The sequence below is a fragment of the Ochotona curzoniae genome, unplaced genomic scaffold (genome assembly GCF_017591425.1).
Source record: "Ochotona curzoniae isolate NIBS_2020 unplaced genomic scaffold, NIBS_Ocur_1.0 contig_2210, whole genome shotgun sequence".
Taxonomy (NCBI): Eukaryota; Metazoa; Chordata; class Mammalia; order Lagomorpha; family Ochotonidae; genus Ochotona; species Ochotona curzoniae.
The window spans coordinates 42,016,850-42,037,148 of record NW_024465369.1 but is presented as its reverse complement, the minus strand read 5'-3'; the positions used below and the strand labels follow the sequence as shown (position 1 = coordinate 42,037,148).

The following is a 20,299-nucleotide window of genomic DNA, read 5'->3' as shown; positions in this document are numbered from 1 at the left end:
CAACCTGTGGAGCTCTGTGGTTTGTCTTCGGTGTGACCGTAGATCTTATTTTTCTTTGTTGTCATTAACAGCTGTAGCATTTATCAGCTGAGTATGATGTAATTTTTACATCTTGGATGCAGATTTTTCAGGAGCTGAAATGCTAGGCATTTAAACTGGAACTTTTTTTCTCAGGGTGGTGCTCCTAATACTGATTCGTGCCATCTGTTTTTTCATTCCGTCCTGCACTCCTTCTGTGGGCAGAGAGCAATGCAGCGTCCTCTGAGGCGCCAAAGTCATTCACGTTTCTCTCGTGCATAACAGAGCTCGTAAACTGTAGGAATTGTGATGTGCTTCAGCGCACGGCTTCGGAAGAGCTGGAGCACTCAGTCGGTCAGTGGAACAGTAGCAGCTTACATGTGCTGCTTGTTTGTGTGAGGTCAGAGCATCTGCTTATACTGCTGCCCCCGAAAGGCAGAAGGGGGCCCGGGGAGGGGGCGCAGGATGTGGTGAGCAGTGAATATGCCTGTCAAAGTCAATAGTAGCTCTGACAGATGCTTCTGTTGGCTTTGCACCTCACTGTTCAGTAGATAAGAGATGCTGCTGGCTATTCAAGCTTGGCAGTGGACTGAGGTATGCATGTGCTAGCTGCTGAAACTGACTGTAACTCTATTCCCCTAGGAGCTTCAGCATGGGGTCTACTGCTACCGAGATTGAAGAATTGGAAAACAGCACTTTTAAATACCTCATAGGGGAGCAGACTGAGAAAATGTGGCAACGCCTGAAAGGAATGTGAGTAAGCTTTTTTGCTTGGTTCTGCGTTATTTCCATGCCAAAGACGTGTGTGTTAGGAAGACTAATTGCTGGTGCTGCCTGCCGTTGAGAACGGATGTCTCCTTTTCTTTTCTCTTGAAAATTAAAATAGATTCTTCTTAGATAGCAATTTGTTGAAGGAGAGTAGTTTTTGTTGTTGTTGTTCTATTTTGTTTCTTGCTATCACATGTTTTATGTGAAGTGGGATAACTCCCAGTAAAGTCACTTTACTGTTTTCCTACAAGGGGATCTCTTATAAATGTCATGTGTGCTGTTTAGATTTGCAGAAAAATGACTAAGAAAACTGTTTATGCCAAAATGCAATTTCCTTCAGGTAAGAGGAAGAAGTAAGATTGCATATTACGTTTAGAAAAAACAATGATAGGCTTAATGTGATTAAAAATGATTATATCTATTGCACTCATTCTTGATGTCATACAAACTGATATTTTATAAGAAAAACATGAGTTTGTGGTTAAAAAAAAACACTAACAGTATCTGAAACTTATTGGAGATTTTTGCTTTACATTAACTGGTTCACTTCTTCTGAGAGTATAGATTAGCTCACAGGATATAATTGCCCTTAATAAGATGGGCCAAAAACTTACGACAAGTATGAAATATAGTTACCTGTGAATCAAACTTTAATCGTACTGCTATTTATCTTGCTGTCTACATCTTGAAAAATATCTGTATGTGTTATAAATTCCTTTCTAATGTTCCAATGCTACACCATGTTTACATGCTTTCACTTAATAGGCTGTAATATAAAGATCAGATTAACACTGCATAATAATTTGAAGTATGAATATTTATAGATCATCACAATTGTTTGTTGAATTCAGAGACATCAAAGGAAAATATGTTGGTTTTCTATAATAGCTATTGTCATTCTATTCCATGAAAATTAGAGATTATTTCAGGATTCACATCTCCAATGCTGTTTACGCATCATTTTATATAATGTAACATTTGAATAAATTCAATGTCACTGTACTCATATCTATTTTTTTTAATTGTGTCAAACTTTGCTTAAAGGTAAAAGTCCCCCACTTGCCTCCATGTAAATATACTTAATGGTATTTATGTAATTAGTTTTCTTTGTGTATTTTCTTGTTGCTTAGTATTATGCATTAGATTTCACCTCACTAGGAATAAAGCACTCTAATAATACAAAAAACATTTGACAGAGAATAACTTTTAAAAGGGAAGCCATCTTTATATTATTTCAGTGAACTAGAGAAATTGATTTCCATGATCCAATGGAGATTTATGAATTAGAGCTTTTTGATGTGGTGGTTCTCTGGAGAAGTGAGTAATCCTATCACACTCGCAAAGTTAATGAGCATAGATGAAAATTAAACAATAGCAGTCAGATGATTTGTGTTCTAATTTAGTGAGTGGTTGACATCTGCACTGGAAAAACTATAGCTCATATTGCAATCTATTTTAGATTTTCCACCCTGTATCAAGACAGACGTTTTGCTTGTATTTGTTTTATTTCTCTGTAGTTACTTGAGTGTGTGAAAATATATGGTCATGTATCTTTGCATGTGTCTTTAAGAAATTTGAAAAGTTCTTTTATGTTCACCTAATATTCTAGGGTGAAATTTTAAGACTCTCACATTATCAACTATCTGAAAGACCTATATATCAATTTATTTCAGGAAAGGGTGATATCATCATTCAACAATAGACTGATGGAGTTTGATAGCAGGATGAATTAATATACACACATATACTAAACTGACTGAGCATCTATGTAGAGCCACTGAATGACCATTGACCAGATTATTTAAAAAAATTCATTGTTAGAGAAGTTGTAAAAAGATTGACTGCTTCACACTACAGAGAGCAGGAATTTGCATTTTGGTATTACCTCTTTGGCTTAAGACATTTTTAGTAGTCTAGGTTTAAGACTGTCAAAGCAAAGAACTCTAAATCGAAAATCTTCATGACTAATGACAACCAAATTGTTTAATTATGGTCTCTTGTGTAGTCTGCTTTCAAAGCAGATCTGAGGGACTCCCTATTCCTTTGCTGAAATTGTCATGCCTTCTCAAAATGCAGTAATAACTCAAATAAAAATTTATCAGAGGTGCTAGCTCTGAAATTCTACTTGTTAGGTGTCAGCAATTAAGATCATGCTACTTCCAAAATTATCAATCAATTGCTTAATAATATTCTCAGTTTTGGTAAAAAATAGGCTCAACAAAAAATTGCTAGATATTTGTTTAGAAGGTGTTTTTTTCAAAAAATACTTTTTTTTGTTTAACTTTACAAACACTGACTATTTTAGTATGATATTCTACTCTTAATAGGCTTACAATTTGTATAATTTGAGTTTAAATAAAAAGAAAAGGTAAAAGTAAGAAAAATTAATCACACTTAAAATATGGAAAACACGAACCAAACTGGTGTAAATATTAGACACTTTTTGTGTCTAATAAGCATTTTTAAAAATTTGTAGCATGTATGATAGACACTGATAAAATAGACATTCCTACTTCTGTTTTATCTTGTTAATTCTTTCAGTGAGCCCCTTCTAAATCTCCTTCATATATCAGAGATACCACATCAATTGCTGTATTAAAAAATCCTATCCCATTGCGAGAATAGAGGTGAAATAATAATTTTCTTTATAGTTATCATTTTTTTCAGTCTTTTCAGATAATCTACTATTACTCATTTATCAATCATTAGGACCGTTTAGATTCTACACTGTGACTCATTGTATAATGGTAGAAGTAATCGCAAATGATTATGAAATCAGGTCTTTCATAAACTGTGAGAAATTATACCTTTGGCCATGATTTATCAGCTATTAAGAGTCTGGGATACAATTGCCATTTCTTATGCTGCCTTCACGCTGGATTAAATTTCCTGTTGAGAGGTTTCTTTTGATTCTGGACTTAACACTAATTCCGACATGGAGAGACAACTTTTGTATCTAGGGTCCTTTAAAGATTGAGAGTTTATTAGTAAGTATGATGCTGATTTTGTCTTTCCTCATTCATGCTTTGTTTTATAAATTTTAGAAATAATGCTTTTTTTTAGTGATATGGCATTGTGTTTTATCTTAATGTAAAAAGAGCTCCACAACTCTGGATTATTTTTTAATTAAGTGTTTTAAAACATTGATCTTATTTATTCCTGGTCAACATCAGCATGCTAAGGGTTTTATCTAGGTGATTATAGCAATTCTAGAGAATTTTGATCCAGCAGAAATTCCAGTGAAAACCACCCAAAGTTGTTACAAAACAGATTTAAAGCAGTAACTTAGTTTCTTTTCAGATGAACATTTGAATATCTGAAAATCAAAAATTATCAACAAAAATGTCATGCCACTCCATAGTAATTATGGTTAATTCCTTCAATTTTTAAAGTGTGGGGTTGGAACTCATTAGCATTTCAGGTAAATTAACAATATCTGAACATTTTACATGAACAGAATGTCCACAGCAAATGCACACTGTGAAAAGCATGGCTTTAAGAAATTTTTTGTACCAAAGAAATTCATCTTTTGATTCAACTTTCCACAACCTCAGGAGTGCCGTTGTAGACTCATACCTCCGTGACTCTCCTATACTGAGCAGTGTTCTGACAGTAAGAGCTGAAATTGTAACTGCAACAACTGAGATGTGAAATTCAGCTACGAAGTTTTCTGCTTGAGTGGTGATATGTTCATTTATATTGAGCGTAAAAGTGTAGAGAAGCAGGAAGGAAGGGAGAAAGCAAGAACTGCATGATTGATAACCCTTCACTAAACCAAATTAGCCATTACTGTTAAAGAGGACCGTGTACTGAACGCTCTCAGGTGAAGTTACTCAGGCGTGTATCACCAAGAGCATGTACCGAGAAAACACTTTGAAATAAAAACTTCCAAAAAACTTGTAAATAGCAGGAGCTATTAACACTGTATTTCTAAATGAGAATCATCCTTTCGGAGGAAGCGTCATTATAGAATACTAGCGGTGATCTTTTTATTCTTCTGCTTAATACGCTTTTGCCTTCTATACCACTCCTGCTTCAAAGGTTAGCATCCCTTTAAGGTCTCAGATGCCTGCTCAGCCTTTGCAGCCTGCTCTCCTGCTTCTCCTTCTCTGGTCTCCTCCCAATCATTCCTAGGACTGTGCAGGGAAAAGTTGCTGCTAGTTACCCATCTGCCTTTGCTCATTCCCACCCCCCACCTCTTCTAACGGGAAATGCCACTTCTTTTTTTCTTGCTTGGCCAGGATCACTCCTTTCCCGCTAGATTTTTGGGTTCAGTGGGGGAACTTTCTGGTGATTGCAATGACTGTAAAGCATTTCTGCATTCAGTGAGCAGTGGTCAAGACAGGCTAAGTGTCCTACAGATTTCAGAAGCACTGTCCTATTCAAGTTGTTGGTAGGGACCCTCCCAAGAAACACTCAGAGATCATTGCATAAATTTCACTTTCTTTTATTTTTATTTTTATTGGAAAGGTAGGTTACATTCATGGAAAGAAGAGACAGGGAGAAAGGTCTCTCCAGTAGTTCACTCCCCAAGTAGTACCTATGGCCAGAGCTGAGCCAATCTGAAGGCCAAATTTCTTCTGGGGGTTTGCCATGCTGGTGCAGGGTTCCAAGGCTTTGAGACATCCTCTGCTGCTTTCCAGGCCACAAGCTATGAGCTAGATTGGAAGCGGAGCAGCCAGGATATGAACTGGTGCCCTTTTAGTGTCCTGGCATTTGCAAGGTAAGGATTTAGCTACTGAGCCATTTTGCTGGACCCTAAATTTCACTTTCAAAGGACATGCCTCCTGATTTGCTGGATTTAGTTCACAAACTAATTTGAAGTTCCCCATTTGTAACAAAATCTTCCCTCCCAACTGAACAACAGCTTCAAAGACTAAGAGCCATGTTCCTTTAATTGTGTTTACTCTTAGATCCCAAGCACTTGGCACAATACTTGGCACATATGAGAAAAATGACACACATATTTATAAGTAAGTCATTTGAGGTAGATATTGTGGCACAGTGGGTTAGAGTACTGTCTGGGATGCCTGCATCCCAACAGAGTGCCTGGGATTAAGTCCCCTTCTGCTTCAGAGCCAGCTTTCCTGTAACGCGCCTGAGTGACAGCAGACGACACCTTGCACCTCGTTCTCTCCTCCTGTCACTCTTCCTTTCAAATAAGCAAAATTCTAAAGATCAATCAGTCAAATTATGAGTTACATACTGCCTCTAACTAGATAATTAAATTATCAGGACTTCTAAAGTAGGGCCTAAGGTCATGTTGGAGACTTGAAGATGAATTCATTGCTGGAACAGGGATGGGCTAAGTAGAAGAGTCATGTTAGCTTACCAGTTACCAGTCAGCAGGACCATACAGGTACAATGTATTTGTGTTCTTATGTTCCACCCAAGATCTCAAGTCAGTTAAAAAATCTGATGGAAACTGGGTTTTAAACATAAGTTTGCCCAGCTATAAAGTTCTTAATCATCTTTCTTTCAAAACATAAGACAATATTCTTAAAATAGTTACCTATAAAGATTACAAGAAAGGAGTGTAAAGTAGCATTTCTGAAAACTTAGTCCATGGACCTATTGTGCAGACCGTTGCCACCAGAGATATCCACATGTTCAAACCCATGCCCCCAGGTACTTTTCATGGGGAAGGGTAATTGAAGTATTGGATGGAGTTAAAGCTGCATATTAGGTAATTTTAAAATAGGGAGATTATTCTGTGTTTCTTAGGTTAACCCAGAATAATCGCAAACGTTTTTGAAAGAAACAGAGGAGGTTAGAGGGTTGCAATATGAAAAGAAGCTGTCTTGGGTTTCCTAATAAATGTGTAGTGGCCATGAGCTAAGCAATGTGGACACTTTCAGAAATCTGCAAAGGCAATAAAACAAATTCTTCCTCGAATGCTCACGGGAAGAAAGCAGTTCTCATACACTGATTTTAGCTCAGTAAACCTTTAATCAGCTTCTTGACCTACAAATCTGACAATAATGCATTTTTTTGAGACACTGAGCTTGTGGTAAATTTATTACAGAAGCAAGAAGAAACACGATTCCTGTGTGAGACTAAGACAACACATATTGAACATGACATTCCTACTTGGTATTCTGTCTCTCTCTCTCCCCTCTTCTCTCTCTCTGTCTCTCTCTCTCTCATACACACACACACACACACACACACACACACACACACACACACACACATTCCCTAATGGTGGATCCCTGCCTAGGTAACTTTATGGCACATGACACGCTGGAGTTACACACTCTTATTCTTAGCCATTAAATAACTGGCCACAGCTCCACTGAACTCTGGCTTACATGATGAAATCATGAGACTTTATTAGGCTCTGATGTTGCGGATATATTGTTGATTTATTTCAAATGTCAAAAATGATCTTTTATATTTCTTGCAAATTATGGTAAACTTGTCTGCATCCTCTTGCTGTGAATATTTGCGTGGGTTAATCAGGCAAAGTATCTTTCAAAAGTTTGTTCTTTAAGCATAATAGTGCTTTTTGATTTGAAAAAAAAAATGCATCTCACCAAAACCTGTATTGCTGTATAGGTACTGTCTTAATGTAAATATCAGTTCTTAAATTGTGCTATGATTTATAGAATGAGCATTTTTGAAGAGGAATGCCTTCAAGAAACTGGACTCCAGAGTCCAACAGATTCAATAATAGCTGGGGACTTCAACATCCCACTGACACTGAAGGACAGGTTATCCAGACAGGGAATAAACAAAGACACATTGTAGTTGAATCACACTGCAGAACCTCACAGGCATTTAGAGAATGTTGCCTCTAATACTCATTGTCCTTTGTTTATAAGGATTTATTTATTTGTAAAGCAGGGCTACACAAAGGGGAGAGAGAGAGAGAGAGAGAATCTTCCACCACCTGCTGGTTCATTCCCTAAATGTCTGCCCACAGCAGGGATGGGCCAGGCTGAAGCCAGGAGAGGAGATGGAACTCCATCCTGTTGTGCTATAATACTGGCTACAAATAAACACAATTCTAATCAGATCTTTCCTTTATCATCAGCTGTTTGACTATGGAAAAGTTAAGAGTTTCTCTAAACTTCTTTTTATCTACCTAAAAATAATTATTTGCTGATTATGTCTGCTGCTGTTAGGAACAAAAGCTCACATTCAAATAAAGGAAATAAACACCAAAAAAAAGTGAACTATAAAAATCAAGCTTCTGTGTAATAAGAAGTGAATTTATGAAAAAGCATTAAGGGCCTGGTGCAGTAGCCTAGAGGCTACTTGCACGTACCATATGAGCACTGGTTCTAATCCTGGTGGCCCCACTTCTCATCCAGTTCCCTCTTCATGGCCTGAGAAGGCAGTCAAGAACAGCCCAAAGCCTTGGGACCTTCACCTGGGTGGGAGACCCAGAAGAGGCACCTGGCTCCTGGCTTTGGATAGGCTTAGCTGTGGTTGTTGCACCTGCTTGGGGAGTAAGTCAATGGATGGAAGATCTTCTTTTCTGTCTCTCTTCCTCTCTGTGTATCTGACTTTACAATAAAAATAAATAAACCTTTAAAAAAAGCACTGAGAAGTGTGCTCAATATTCTTTGGCAAGGTGTTTTGTTCAAACAGGATGATTTCTTTGAAGTGACTTTTCGGCCAAGACAAGGACAACATTGAAATGTAGGCTGATAGAGTGAACTAGGCAGGGTCGGAGGGGGGGGGCAATAACAAATGGCATCTTTAATTCCTGTTCAAATTCAAAATTAACTGAAAAGCAGGAGTGTGATAGGTGGGAATCAAAATGTTGGCTGGATTGCTGAATAAACTTGCATCGGAAGTCACAGTTTCTGTGTACAGCGTAAGCAGCCAGAGTGTGTCTACATTGAACTCACTCCCCAAACTGCAAATCTCCCAGCCAGGGACAACATTTTTCTTCCTCAATTTATGTAACATCCTGTAGCAGCTGGCTATATTTTCTAATCACAGAAAATCTCTTTTTTGTTCCCTGGGAAGAGTTTGCATCCGTAGGTCCAGTTTGTTCTCCAAAATTTTCCAACCAAATTAGTTGATCATCCTAATCTTTGAAAGAATGTGAAGAGCTGCAAAGTAGGGCCAGAAAGTTTTCTCTATGGAATGAATTTTTTCCTCATTTCAAAAAAAAGTTAGAATCCTGGAGTTCAGATATTATGCAAATGAGAATATTATATTGAAAGTTAAATAAACTGTGAGAAATAGAACATAGTTCTGGGCATATGATACATGTGCAAAACATTGTAATTTATTAATATTCTAATGACAATATCCATTCTTGGGTATATTTCATGTCTACAACTTAACAGCTATATGATTTTCTCTAATGATGCCTGAATTTTCTTATCTATAAAATGAAAGCAATACCAGCATCTATTTCATAGCTATTGAGAAGATTAAGTGAATTAATGCTTTTAAATTGTTTGGAATGGTTTTCAAAATTTAAGAATTCTAGATGTTGTCATCACTGTTATTGCTAATGTGACAGACAGAAGCAGAATCCCACATTCGTCCAGAAACCTTTCCTATCGGAACATTGTCAGAGTAGGGCTGCTGTAGAAATGGCTCTTAGTGGCGCCTGAGAACCTGCAGCAGGAGTCAGGGTCACCTGTGGAACGAGAGCTGAGCTCAGCATCCTCAAGAGTTTCACCGATGCAATTGTTGTCATGATGTCTTCAACCTCACACCCAGTGGTAGTCTTAGAATGCATTTGGAGTCTCTATAATTTCATATGAGTCAGGGCTAGACTAATTTCATGAGTCACTCTGGCCTGAAAAGCAATCTGTAGGTCTCATTCCAATCCAATCCTGGTGGACATCCTCATAACCACTGTGTGTTCTGTGTGCATCCTTCTGCTGATTAGTTTAGAAAATGGCCATATGACTCTTACGTTATTAGATTGTGTTCATTACCATGCTCCATTTAGCTATTTAAATGTAAATACTTGAACACGTAATTACATGTAAAGGACATGCCATAGGCCTTTTGGATAGGAAAGAATCATCATTAAACTGACTAAACAGATGAAAAATGTGAAGGCTCCCGAGACTCGTATATACCTGCTCTTGGTATTACGCAGGAGTGATTATAATAAGGGAAGAGCAAAATAATGATAATGCGTCATCAGTGGCATATAAATGAAGCACTGTGATCCCTTTTTTGTGATACTGTTTTAAATTATACTTTCTTCAAGCTGTTTAAAGAGTCTATATCTACTATATCTAATCTATATCTATATCCATAATTTACTGAGAAAGCCAATATGATAATACAGTTCATCTTTGGCAGGCAATGTTTTGATACCAAACTGTTCAAACAAGCTTGTAGTAAGTCACAGAAAAGTAGTAAAATCACCAAGCACCAAACTTTACAGAACAAAACAGGCTGACTTTAAATCAGATCTGCCTAAGGATGGTTATCAAGGGACTTGTTTGGAGTAGAGCCTAGATAACTTAGAATGTTGAAAGGAAGTTATTTAAAAAGCACTGTTGTGCTGATTCTGGTCCACTTAAGACTGGACTTTCTGGGAGCAGGTGTTTAGCTGTTCATTGAGATGCCTGCACCCTGTACTGAAACCCTGGACTCAATGTTTGGCTTTAGCTTGGAACTCCAACTTCCCACCAATGCAACTGTGGGAGGCAGCAGATATGGCTCATGTAATTGGGTTCCTGCCTCCCACCTGGTAGACCTATTTTACATTTTGGGCTCTTGGCTCCAGTCCAGTTCAATGCTGACCATTGCGGATGTTGGGAGAGTGAATTAGCAAATGGCAACTTTTTGTCTTTCTATTTGTCCACCTCTCAAATAAGTAAAATTTATGTGCAGTGGGAGAAAGAAAAGAAAAACTTGAACAATTTAGATAAGAAAAAGAAAAACCAGAACAATTTGGATATCAATCACATTTTTGAATAACTTAAACTGTTCAAAAATCATCTCGTAAGTGAATCATGCTAGTAACGATATCTTCTAAATGTTGTGCCTAATATATTTTAAAAGATTTCCCTTTGCTTTATGTAGTTGCATGTAATTATCTCTTTTCTGATGAGGAAACAGCTCCCAGTACGTTATGTGACTGGGCAATCTTTCGCCATTAGTAAGGGGAGGGCTAACTTCCTAGACTCATATTTGTTCCATTTAGTACTGCCTCATACAATTCCATTTAACACGCAAGACTCAACTCCAAAACTTGACATTTCAGGAGTTAGACTGTTCTCATGTTTTGATTTTTCTATGGTCCGGCCATCTGTTTGCCTCGTTCTGCATTCTCCAAGCTGAATACCAAAGGGAGTTATCACTTGGCATATGCTTTAGATGTCAGAAACTCCCTGGTTCTGCTTTTCTCTGTTAGGACACGCTCTATCATTTTCTCTTGATTTCTTTGAACAATGATTTTAGTATCTGTGAGGCAATTTTCCTTTTAGTAAAGCATTTTGCTCCCCCAGAGCTTGAACCTTTGCAAAATTCCTCTAACTTATTTGGTTTTTTGCTAACTTAACTCCAGAAAAAGAACTTGCCAAGTTGTAATGACTGGGTATCTATCCCTGAAAAAAAATTTTTTTGACCAATAAGAACAAATCCAGGAATTCTAATCATTAAACCTTGAGCTATTTTGCTTTTGCTTGTCCTATCTGTTCTTGTCTTGAGGAAGTTAACCATGTGACAAAGTTTTCTCCCAAAGAAAAATGAGCTATCTTTTCCTCATTTATTTTAGAATATCATTGAAATGTTTATTCTATATTATATTCCAATAAAGCATAAGCAACTACACAGAATTTTTCTAATTGATTTTAAGACTACATTTGGAAATGGTGGATATATGGTATGAAGCATTCTTCTAACTTTTTTTGAAATCTCCAGTACCTCTAGTATTTTTCCAATATGACCAAGTAAACTTTGTGTATTTCCTTCTTGAAAGTTCATTTCCCAGCAAAATCATAGTTTTATTATTTCATGCTTTCCAACAAGCCTCCATTTCCCAGAAATTCTTTCCTGTGTATTGTTACAGTAATTGCCCATTTATTCATGGCTTTCTGAGTCCATACTGTAAGATAATCCCTACCAAAATGACTCTAGGCCATACAGCTTACTTGCTCAGTAGACCTTAACAAATGTGATATTGGCCAAGGTTTAGAAAGGGATTATTGATCAGAGGTTACTCTCCTTGCTCCTTTTTCAGACTCTCATATCAGTATTATGACGGCTGGTGAACCCTATATCAACAACGTAAACTTGAGGACATTCCAGTTGTGGTCTTCTGAGACCAGCCAGACAGGAGTCATCCTGGACTAACTTTCCAACTTCCTCCAAATCACGAGAAAATAATAAACATTTATTGATTTTCACCAGTAACTTGCAAGGTGATTTTTTTAAAGACAAAATAACCCCAAGCAACTTATATCCTAAATAAACGTTCACTCTGTGATTTTTTTAATAGAGTTTTCTGGTTTCAACAGTTTTTAACTACCTATAATCTTCCCCCCCATCATCTCCTATCATTTATTTCTTTGATCCAGTCAGCAACCAGTAAATATTTCAGAGATGACAGTAAAAATTGAAGTTCCTTTTCTAGAATCTGTCCAGTATAATTCTCCTCCATATTATCTTCAACTGCAACTGTGCTGATTATATGTAATCATGTACATTATTTCTTCCAATATATACTCCTTTAGTGGTCTGTGTTTTTTTAGGTTGTTTTGCTTTTATATTGCTGTGAGCAAATTTAATTTTCTACCAAACACAGGATAAACATGGAGTAAGGCAGGAAAGCTGCATAGTTGCATAAAAGAAAATGGTTCATATGCTGTTACCCTGGCAACAGGCACTAGAAAGGCCAGGGCTCTCAACACATCTTGTTTCCCTGACAACAGGTCATACAGGACATGGGAACGCCCAATGCTCAGTTTTCTAGGCCTCTTCTTGTAACCACAAAGGAACACAAGAAAGTACACTTGCATCTTGCTCTTCTACACCTGCATAGTTGTTCTACTGTCTGAATTACCCCAGTATAAAACTCTTTTTACAGATACAGAGGAGATTAAGAAAACAGTGACTTCAATGTTTGTATTCATAAGCTAAGAAACATTTGGGAAGTTTTGATTGGTTCAAAGGAATAAATGATAGGAAAAATGAAAAAGAGGTAATTAAATAATGGAGAGAGTAAATTGTGGAAAACAGGAAAGTAGTATGGGAGCAATTTCGCAATGGATAGTCGATTTGGGGTGTGTTTCATTCAGCCACAGTGATTAGACTTGGCTCCTTGTTAGGGAGTTCATTGGAAAGAGTTGGTCACCTCTGAGAAATAGCTCTTTATCTGATTATCTTCATTTTGTGAGCAGGTAACATACAAGAAACCATCATCATATAATATAAATTTCTTCATTATTATTCAGCTTTTATTTTATCACTCATATAGAGTTGATAAGAAGGCAATCTGGATTTAAAGAAGAATCTAATTCTTTTCTCCTTTTCACTTTAAGAAATTAGTGTGATTTCAAAATAGAAGTATTGCTTATGTTTATTTTTGGAGTAAATATTTAATTTCTTATCCATAATAAATATAAATAAAATTTATTGTTTGATAAATATAAGAAATCCACATATTACATTTGTTCCAGCTGCTAGGCTGCGATTTTCTGTCCACTACACAGCTGAGGACAAACTGCAAGGGTTCTCAAAAAGGTGCTTGTAAGACAAGGTCATCTAGAAATTTCCCAAGGTGACTGAGCAGTTTTGACACTTTTTGTTTTATATATTTGCATTTTTTTTAACCACAGTTCAAATAAATGCAAGGTATATAATGAAGTTTGAACTAAAGCCACCATTTTCAAGCTGTCATTTGAAATTTTTGCTGTTCAACTTCATCCTGTCAATGGAATCATATTTTGGTTATGGATAAATACTTGCAAAACGTATATTTAAAGGTAGTTTTTTTTTTCCTGAAAGGCAACAAATTTATCTCACATAGAGTGTTGGATTAAGGAGATCTTATAATCTTATTAGTTGAGATTGGTACAAAATAAGATTCACAGGTAAAATCATAACCTTCAGCTTAAGGAAAGGCTTTATCCCTTATATGTTAATAAGATATATTTTCCATTTATTTTACTTGACATAATAATTACAAAAATTTCTTTCTATAAGTTGCTTGCTGTTCTCCTTGATGTAAGTCAAAATTCATGCAAAATACAAGATCTATCTCTATCTACCTATTATCTATCAATATGCATGTACGTATATTCATCTAAAGGAACTGTGTAAAGGATACAAGCATGCTGAGAAGTGAAGGAACATTGCAGTGTACATCTCTACTCCTTAATAAAAGATGGACTCCCAATGAAACTGCTATCTTTGACATTAGGATGCTGAACTTTCTACCATTGTTTATACCTGCAATGTCAGGACACAGTTAAATTGCAGAATGATGGATGTGTAACTATTACTGAAGGACTACACTAGTGTAATAATATGGGAGAAATCAGTGGAGGGTAGAAGAACAGGGGAAGGGAAGTCCCTGAGCCTAGGGATAGGACTTTTTATGGATCATAAAAAAGAATAAAAAGAATTAGAAAAATGTATAGTGACAGATCAATGTTGTAGTGTATCAGATGAAGTTGCAATCTGTAGGTGCTGGTTCTTATCCTGGCCACTCTGTTTCTGATCCAGCTTCCTGCTAATGTGCCTGGGAAAGCAGCAAAGGATGGGTTGGACCCCTGCAGTTGGCCCAAATAGGAGACCCAGAGGAAGCTTCTGGCTGCTGGCTTGACCATCTGGAAAGTGAACTAACTGACCTAAAAATCTCTCTTCTGTCAGTCCATCTTTCCTTTTAATTCTGACTTTCAAATACCACAATAAGTCTTAAAAACAAAATAAAAATATACAGTGCCAAGTTTATTTCTTGCTTACCTTAATTCTTACAATTGTTTGATCTAATCCTATACTACATTTGCATAATATGTACTTTCTCTAATTGGACAAGTTGGCTGCTCTATGAATAATGCCCGGGAAACCAACAAATACATGGAATCACTTCGAGTACCATGGCATTATGAATATGCTGTCAAATCGTCTTAAATTCCCTAGAAAAGATAAGTATTTAGCTAAAGCCATAAAGACAGATAATTTTAAGGACTCAAAATCCAAAATTACATATAACAAAGTTATTTTGTTAGGTATATGTTTTGTAGGATACAGAGGTAAATACAAATGAATCATAGTGTGAGTCACTCCAAGACAATCCAAGTCACTGATTGGAATCATCTTGGGAATGAGAATCATTCAGATAAAAGGAAAGCAGAATCTTGGTTTATCTGAACTATACACATGCCTGCAAAACTTTTGAGGTGCTTTGGAAGGTATGACTAACATTTATTTCAACCGTCCATGTCAGTTGACTTAACACATTTTAGTTTGTTTGTTCATTCAGGACTATATGCAGGATTCCAACAATATTTTAGGCACCAAAACGGTAAGGATAAAAAAGTGTTGATATGACCATAGCTTCAGGGAATTTATATTTTATTGGTGAGGTTGTATGATAAACAAGGGAAAAATAAAATGAGTAAAGTGACATAGTTTTAATAAAAACTGAGTAAGGCAATAAAGTTCTTGCCATTTTGGAAGGAATAAGCGGCCCTGTTAGCAGAGTGGTGAGGAAGGAGCTTCCTGTGACAGGAACTTGTGAAGAGGGTCCCAAACGAAGTGAGCAGCGAACCATTTCAGGGTGAGGTGAACCACTTTCAGGGCACTCAGGCACGAAGAAGCCAGGGACAATTCTCAGGTAGCCTGTCATCAACATGTTTGAAGAAAAGCAGTGAAGACCAGAAGCATAGGTGAGGGCAAGAATGGGAGCATTGTATGTGGAGAGAAAGACAGAGTCTGATTATCTGAGACCCAGTGGGGCATAATAACAAACTCAGCATTTTATTTTTTGAGCCTTTGGTGTGTGAGGACAGCAGAGGAGGGGGAGATACAGAATAAATATTTTATAAACACTTCTTGTGTATTATGAAAATCGGAGAGTTGGGAGGCAGGGAGAGCAAGACAGGAAATAGCTGTTGGTAACTAGGATAGGGTAGTTTGATAATTGGGTAGCTTTAGTAATACCTGTGCAAATGTTAAAAGTTATGTTAATTCAAAACGTGTTTGAGATTCAAGTTGACGGGACTCATTATTGAAAAGGATGTAGGAACGTGAAGATGGGAAAGAATAAGGCATAGTGTCTCTGTGTATGAGTGATTGTGCAGTTTTACCCAATCAGAGCTGGAATCTTGGACCCAGAGAAAACCTGAAAACAGGACTTCAGATTTTAGAAAGCTAATAAGGGTACCTGCTGAAAAATCTTACCAGTATTCCTGGTAGGGGATGAGAAATGTTCCTGCCTACGCACAAATGGATTTGCAACACAGAATGTCAGTATTCACTTAAATACAGTGCATAGCCTATCAGTTAAGGTCAGGCTTTGCTGCTAAATGAATTCAGATCAGATCAGAGTAAGTTTTATTCTGAAATGAAGAAGGCATCTGGGTTTTAGAGCTCTGGTTCTTCTTTCATTCTTTTTTTTTTTCTTTTTTGTAGATAAGGGAATGGTAACATGCATCATTTCCTGAAATGGGGAAGATGATGATGGAGATACAGAGTTCTTTGGATCCATGAATTTGGGGATGCCAAAAGTCAGATGGATAGATCAGGGTTCAGGGAGTGATCTATAATTTTGTCTATATATAACTTTCTTTAAAATCTTAGAACTAGATCAACAAGGGAATTAAAAATTAATATAGAGGGGAAGAGAATCAAGGGTTGAGCCCTGGGCCCTGCAAAATTTGTAGATCATTGGAGCAGAGTAAGCAGTGGTCACTGTTCTGTGGTCGTGTTCTAGAAGCCAAAGGAAGCTTGCTTTTCAAGAAGGGATGATGTCAGATATCAAATGTTATCGAGAGGTCATGCATAATGAATTCAGCATTGAGCATGGAGCTTTGTTTGTGGAGGTCTTTAGTCATTTTGACAAAACATGCGTAGACTCATGGGAGCAAAAATCCCCCTATTAGGAGTGGAAGAATATTGGGATAAAGAGGTGGTGACAGATGGTGCAGCCAATCCTTTAAAACATTTTCTAGAATGATAGTCTTAGAGAGAGGGTGATAATTAAGAGAGTATTGGGAACTACAAGAGATTGTTAAATGCAGATGATATTACTGTATGATTCTATTGGGGATGCCGATGGGCTTGGGCCCTTCTAGGGTAAAAAACTAGTGGGGACGTGAAAGGGAATGAGAATAGGTAGAGGGTAAAGGAATGGATGTAGCACAGGGATGGGCTGTAGGAGCAGGACTTCCTTCTCCATGGCAACAGGAGGGAAGGCAGAATGTTTGGAAACATTTGCAAGCAGATGGTTAAACGTTAGAGATGGTCCCCTCTGGTTACTTTTTTCTCCCTAGGGAAATAAAATAAGCAAGGATCTGCCAAGAGTGAGGAGGGAGAGGGGGCATGGCTTGTGAGAGAGAGGGTGTAAGCCACCGTCTGAGAAATGAGCAGTGTGAGTAAGACAGTGCTCTGGCATTGGGGCAGTGTGAGCATCGTTCATCAGAAATCACATGGTTACACTGAGCTCAGCCTCCTGGTGTACTTTTTCCCCTGCTACAATCATTTCAGTTGCTTCCATGAAGGATTGGTGCAGTGGAAGAGCTGGTCTAGAGTTCGTCAGGAAACACAAGTGCAAGGGTGAAGAGAGGGAGAATTGGGATTTGAGGGTACACTCGAAGGTATTAAGCATTGACTGACCATGAGATCCAAGTTGGGTAAGAGAAATAGAAACAAAGGGGAATTATGGTCAGTGAACTAATAGGTGAGCTAAAGCAGGTGAAAATGCGGAAGATAATTAATGGCTGGAATGTGGCACTAGGATCAATGAATTTTGCTCTTGTCGAAGGCACAAAATGATATGATAAATATGTATTATGTGTAGGCAAGCTTACACAAGAAGCACAGTTTGTGAAATGAATATATGTTAGACAATTTTATCTTCATCCTCTTAGTCTGCTGTGAGTTCTCTGCATTTAGTTACCAGGCTTTCTCTTCAAAACAGAAGATGCTGTTAGAAGCTTTGCCATTCCTGCAAAGAAAACAAAGCTGGCATTTCTAATTTTAGAATGCTTTTCCTTGACAACAGCCTTTTAAATATTGCCTATATAACAATAAAAATTAACTCCAGAAATTAATGAGATTGTGTTTGGTCAAGAAAATTAAATTTTCTTTCGCACTTGGACCTTTCAGTGTTGTCAAAACACTGACGTTTCGCTGTTTATGGTATTGATGGTGATGGATGCAAAATGAGAACATATGGATCAGTTACAGGAATCCAAGCATTTGATGAAGGACTGCGTTACAAAATGGTTTTAAACATAGAGAAGTGGAGATTATTTCACTAAATAATGGTTGCTGTTTCTGTTGCTACATCCTCAGTTGCATCAGTTGACCCCAAAAATTCAGATTAAGTTCCTGTTTATGAATCAAATTGTTGCATAGGTTTGCATATGCTAAGTGTGCATTAATTATCCCTGTCTTGGATGACTTGTTATTCAGTGTAAAGTTTGACTTGGTTGAAATTTTGGAACAAATAGCCACACATTTGAAATGAAATATAGTTAGATGCCAAGGTATTAATGTATCTGCTATTTAATAATTAGAACTGTGGTAATTGGGCGTGAAGAGAAGTGCACGCCATTGTTTCTTTTGATTTTTGCTGGAGAAGCTTCTGTTTTGTGTGTAATAAAATAATTTGAAGGCAATTATCTGAGTGATAGCAACATTTAAAAAATGAATCTTCTGATGTTTTGCTGAATTTACTGCTTGATATTATAGGGTTGCTATTATTTGAAGTTTAATATGAAGCTTTGCAACCTAAAATAATGTTTATAGTTCTTGGTTCTTGGTGGGAAATCCCCACAGGTAATAATTGTGCATTTTATGTTCGGAAAATTGAATTTCCTTCCAAGCTTCTGCAGATTCCCTCTCTCCCTGTTATTCCAGTTGAGGATTAAACTAAATATGATCTGAGCAGTAGGACTGGTATTTGTTTTCTAATCAATGCTACTCTTACATGTCCCAATCTGCTATGCATTTATCTTGACTGAGTATTTAAAGAAATACAAAATTGACTTTTTTGATATTAATCTTTTTTATATTTTATGTTGTTTCTACTTTCAAAGTTGGTTTTCATTTTTATTAAAGTCGTAAAATACTATCACAAGGTAATAAAAACAGGAAATTTCTTCCCTACCCTTTGTTGCTATCCGTGTCTGCTTCCCGAGACTACTTTCATCTTTCTCTTCCTGCTTTATATCTACATTGGAAAATCAATGATACTTTTATGAGCATGGTTTCTCATTCATCTACTTTAAACCTTATTTGAGGATTTCATAGAGCAATGGCTGAAAACTTAGTATTTGTGAGCCAAACGCTGAGCAAGTCTCTTCTGCATTCCCCCTCACTCTCCCAACATAGTTCTATTGCCATTTCAATCGATGTGTGGTGTTTATAGTATTCTGACTGAACTGGCCTCACTTCTGAGCCAAGCAGTGAAATATGACTGTTTCCTGTGGAGTACAATTCCTTGTTTTTCCTGGAATTAATAAATATCTCATTTTATTTTTTGTTTTTTTGGCTCCAGTTACTGCATACCTATCACTAATGCCTTCCAAGTTCACCAAAAGAATTGTAAAATATCCTTCAATATATTTCCCACACTTTGAAACACATCCTGTGCTTTGGCTGTCAGATTCTTCTTCTGGAGCCTGTTTTTCCAGCCTTTGTCCCCAAGCTCCATCTGGGACTCTGTAAAGCCCCAGGCACAGCCATTTCCCGGGACTATCCTTTGCTTTCATTCTGGGAAAGCCCTCATGAATTTGATCTGTTGTTTCCTGGACCCCATTCTCTCTGTGTTTACTCTTACTTTAGGGAATTAACTTCTTCAATAATTTCTGAGAAACACAGTTTTAAAAGTGCATTCATGCACAAAATATACTCATTTTTATTTTAAGATAATATGATTGACTTTGAAATAAGTGAAAAATAATGTTCCTCGAATTTCACACATTTTGATTTCCTAAGTAATTTGATTTTATTTAGTCCTCGGCTTTTTATATGATATCTTCGGGGGCCAGGCATTTTACTTATTTCTTCTGTTCTATAATTTCATAATAGCTTTGGTGTGAAAATTTTTATCTTGGGAAACTGATTCTTTTGACAGGAACTACCTGCCTTTTTGTTTTAGGAAAATGTCCTCACTTCCTGATTTGATCGTTTTCTTTCCTTTCTCTCCTTTGTTGTCGCCTTCTGGCAATTTTCTTCAGTTTTTCCTGGATGAATTCTCAAATTGTCATACATTTTGCTCCACTTGTCAATGTTTTCCTTTTGAAAAAATTAAAATACTTAACATTAATTTTTTAACCTGACCTCATTTTCATTTTGACTGATTTCTTATTTGCAGCACTCAATTCCTTTGTTATGCAAAAAGTAATTT

General features: G+C 36.9%; 1 protein-coding gene across 2 annotated transcripts in view; it reads left to right on the top strand.

The window, feature by feature from the left end:
• Window positions 1-214: 214 nt before the first annotated feature.
• Window positions 215-20,299, top strand: part of PDE1A (phosphodiesterase 1A) — a 284,872-nt gene continuing 264,787 nt past the window's right edge. The window contains exons 1-2 of one of the 2 annotated variants that reach the window (XM_040972133.1): window positions 215-398; window positions 661-771. In XM_040972133.1, the coding sequence (XP_040828067.1) occupies window positions 328-398; window positions 661-771 (182 nt within the window). In that variant the 5' untranslated portion in view covers window positions 215-327. Of the gene's footprint in view, window positions 399-660; window positions 772-20,299 lie in introns of those variants that run through there. The other variant, XM_040972134.1, reaches the window with a different exon arrangement.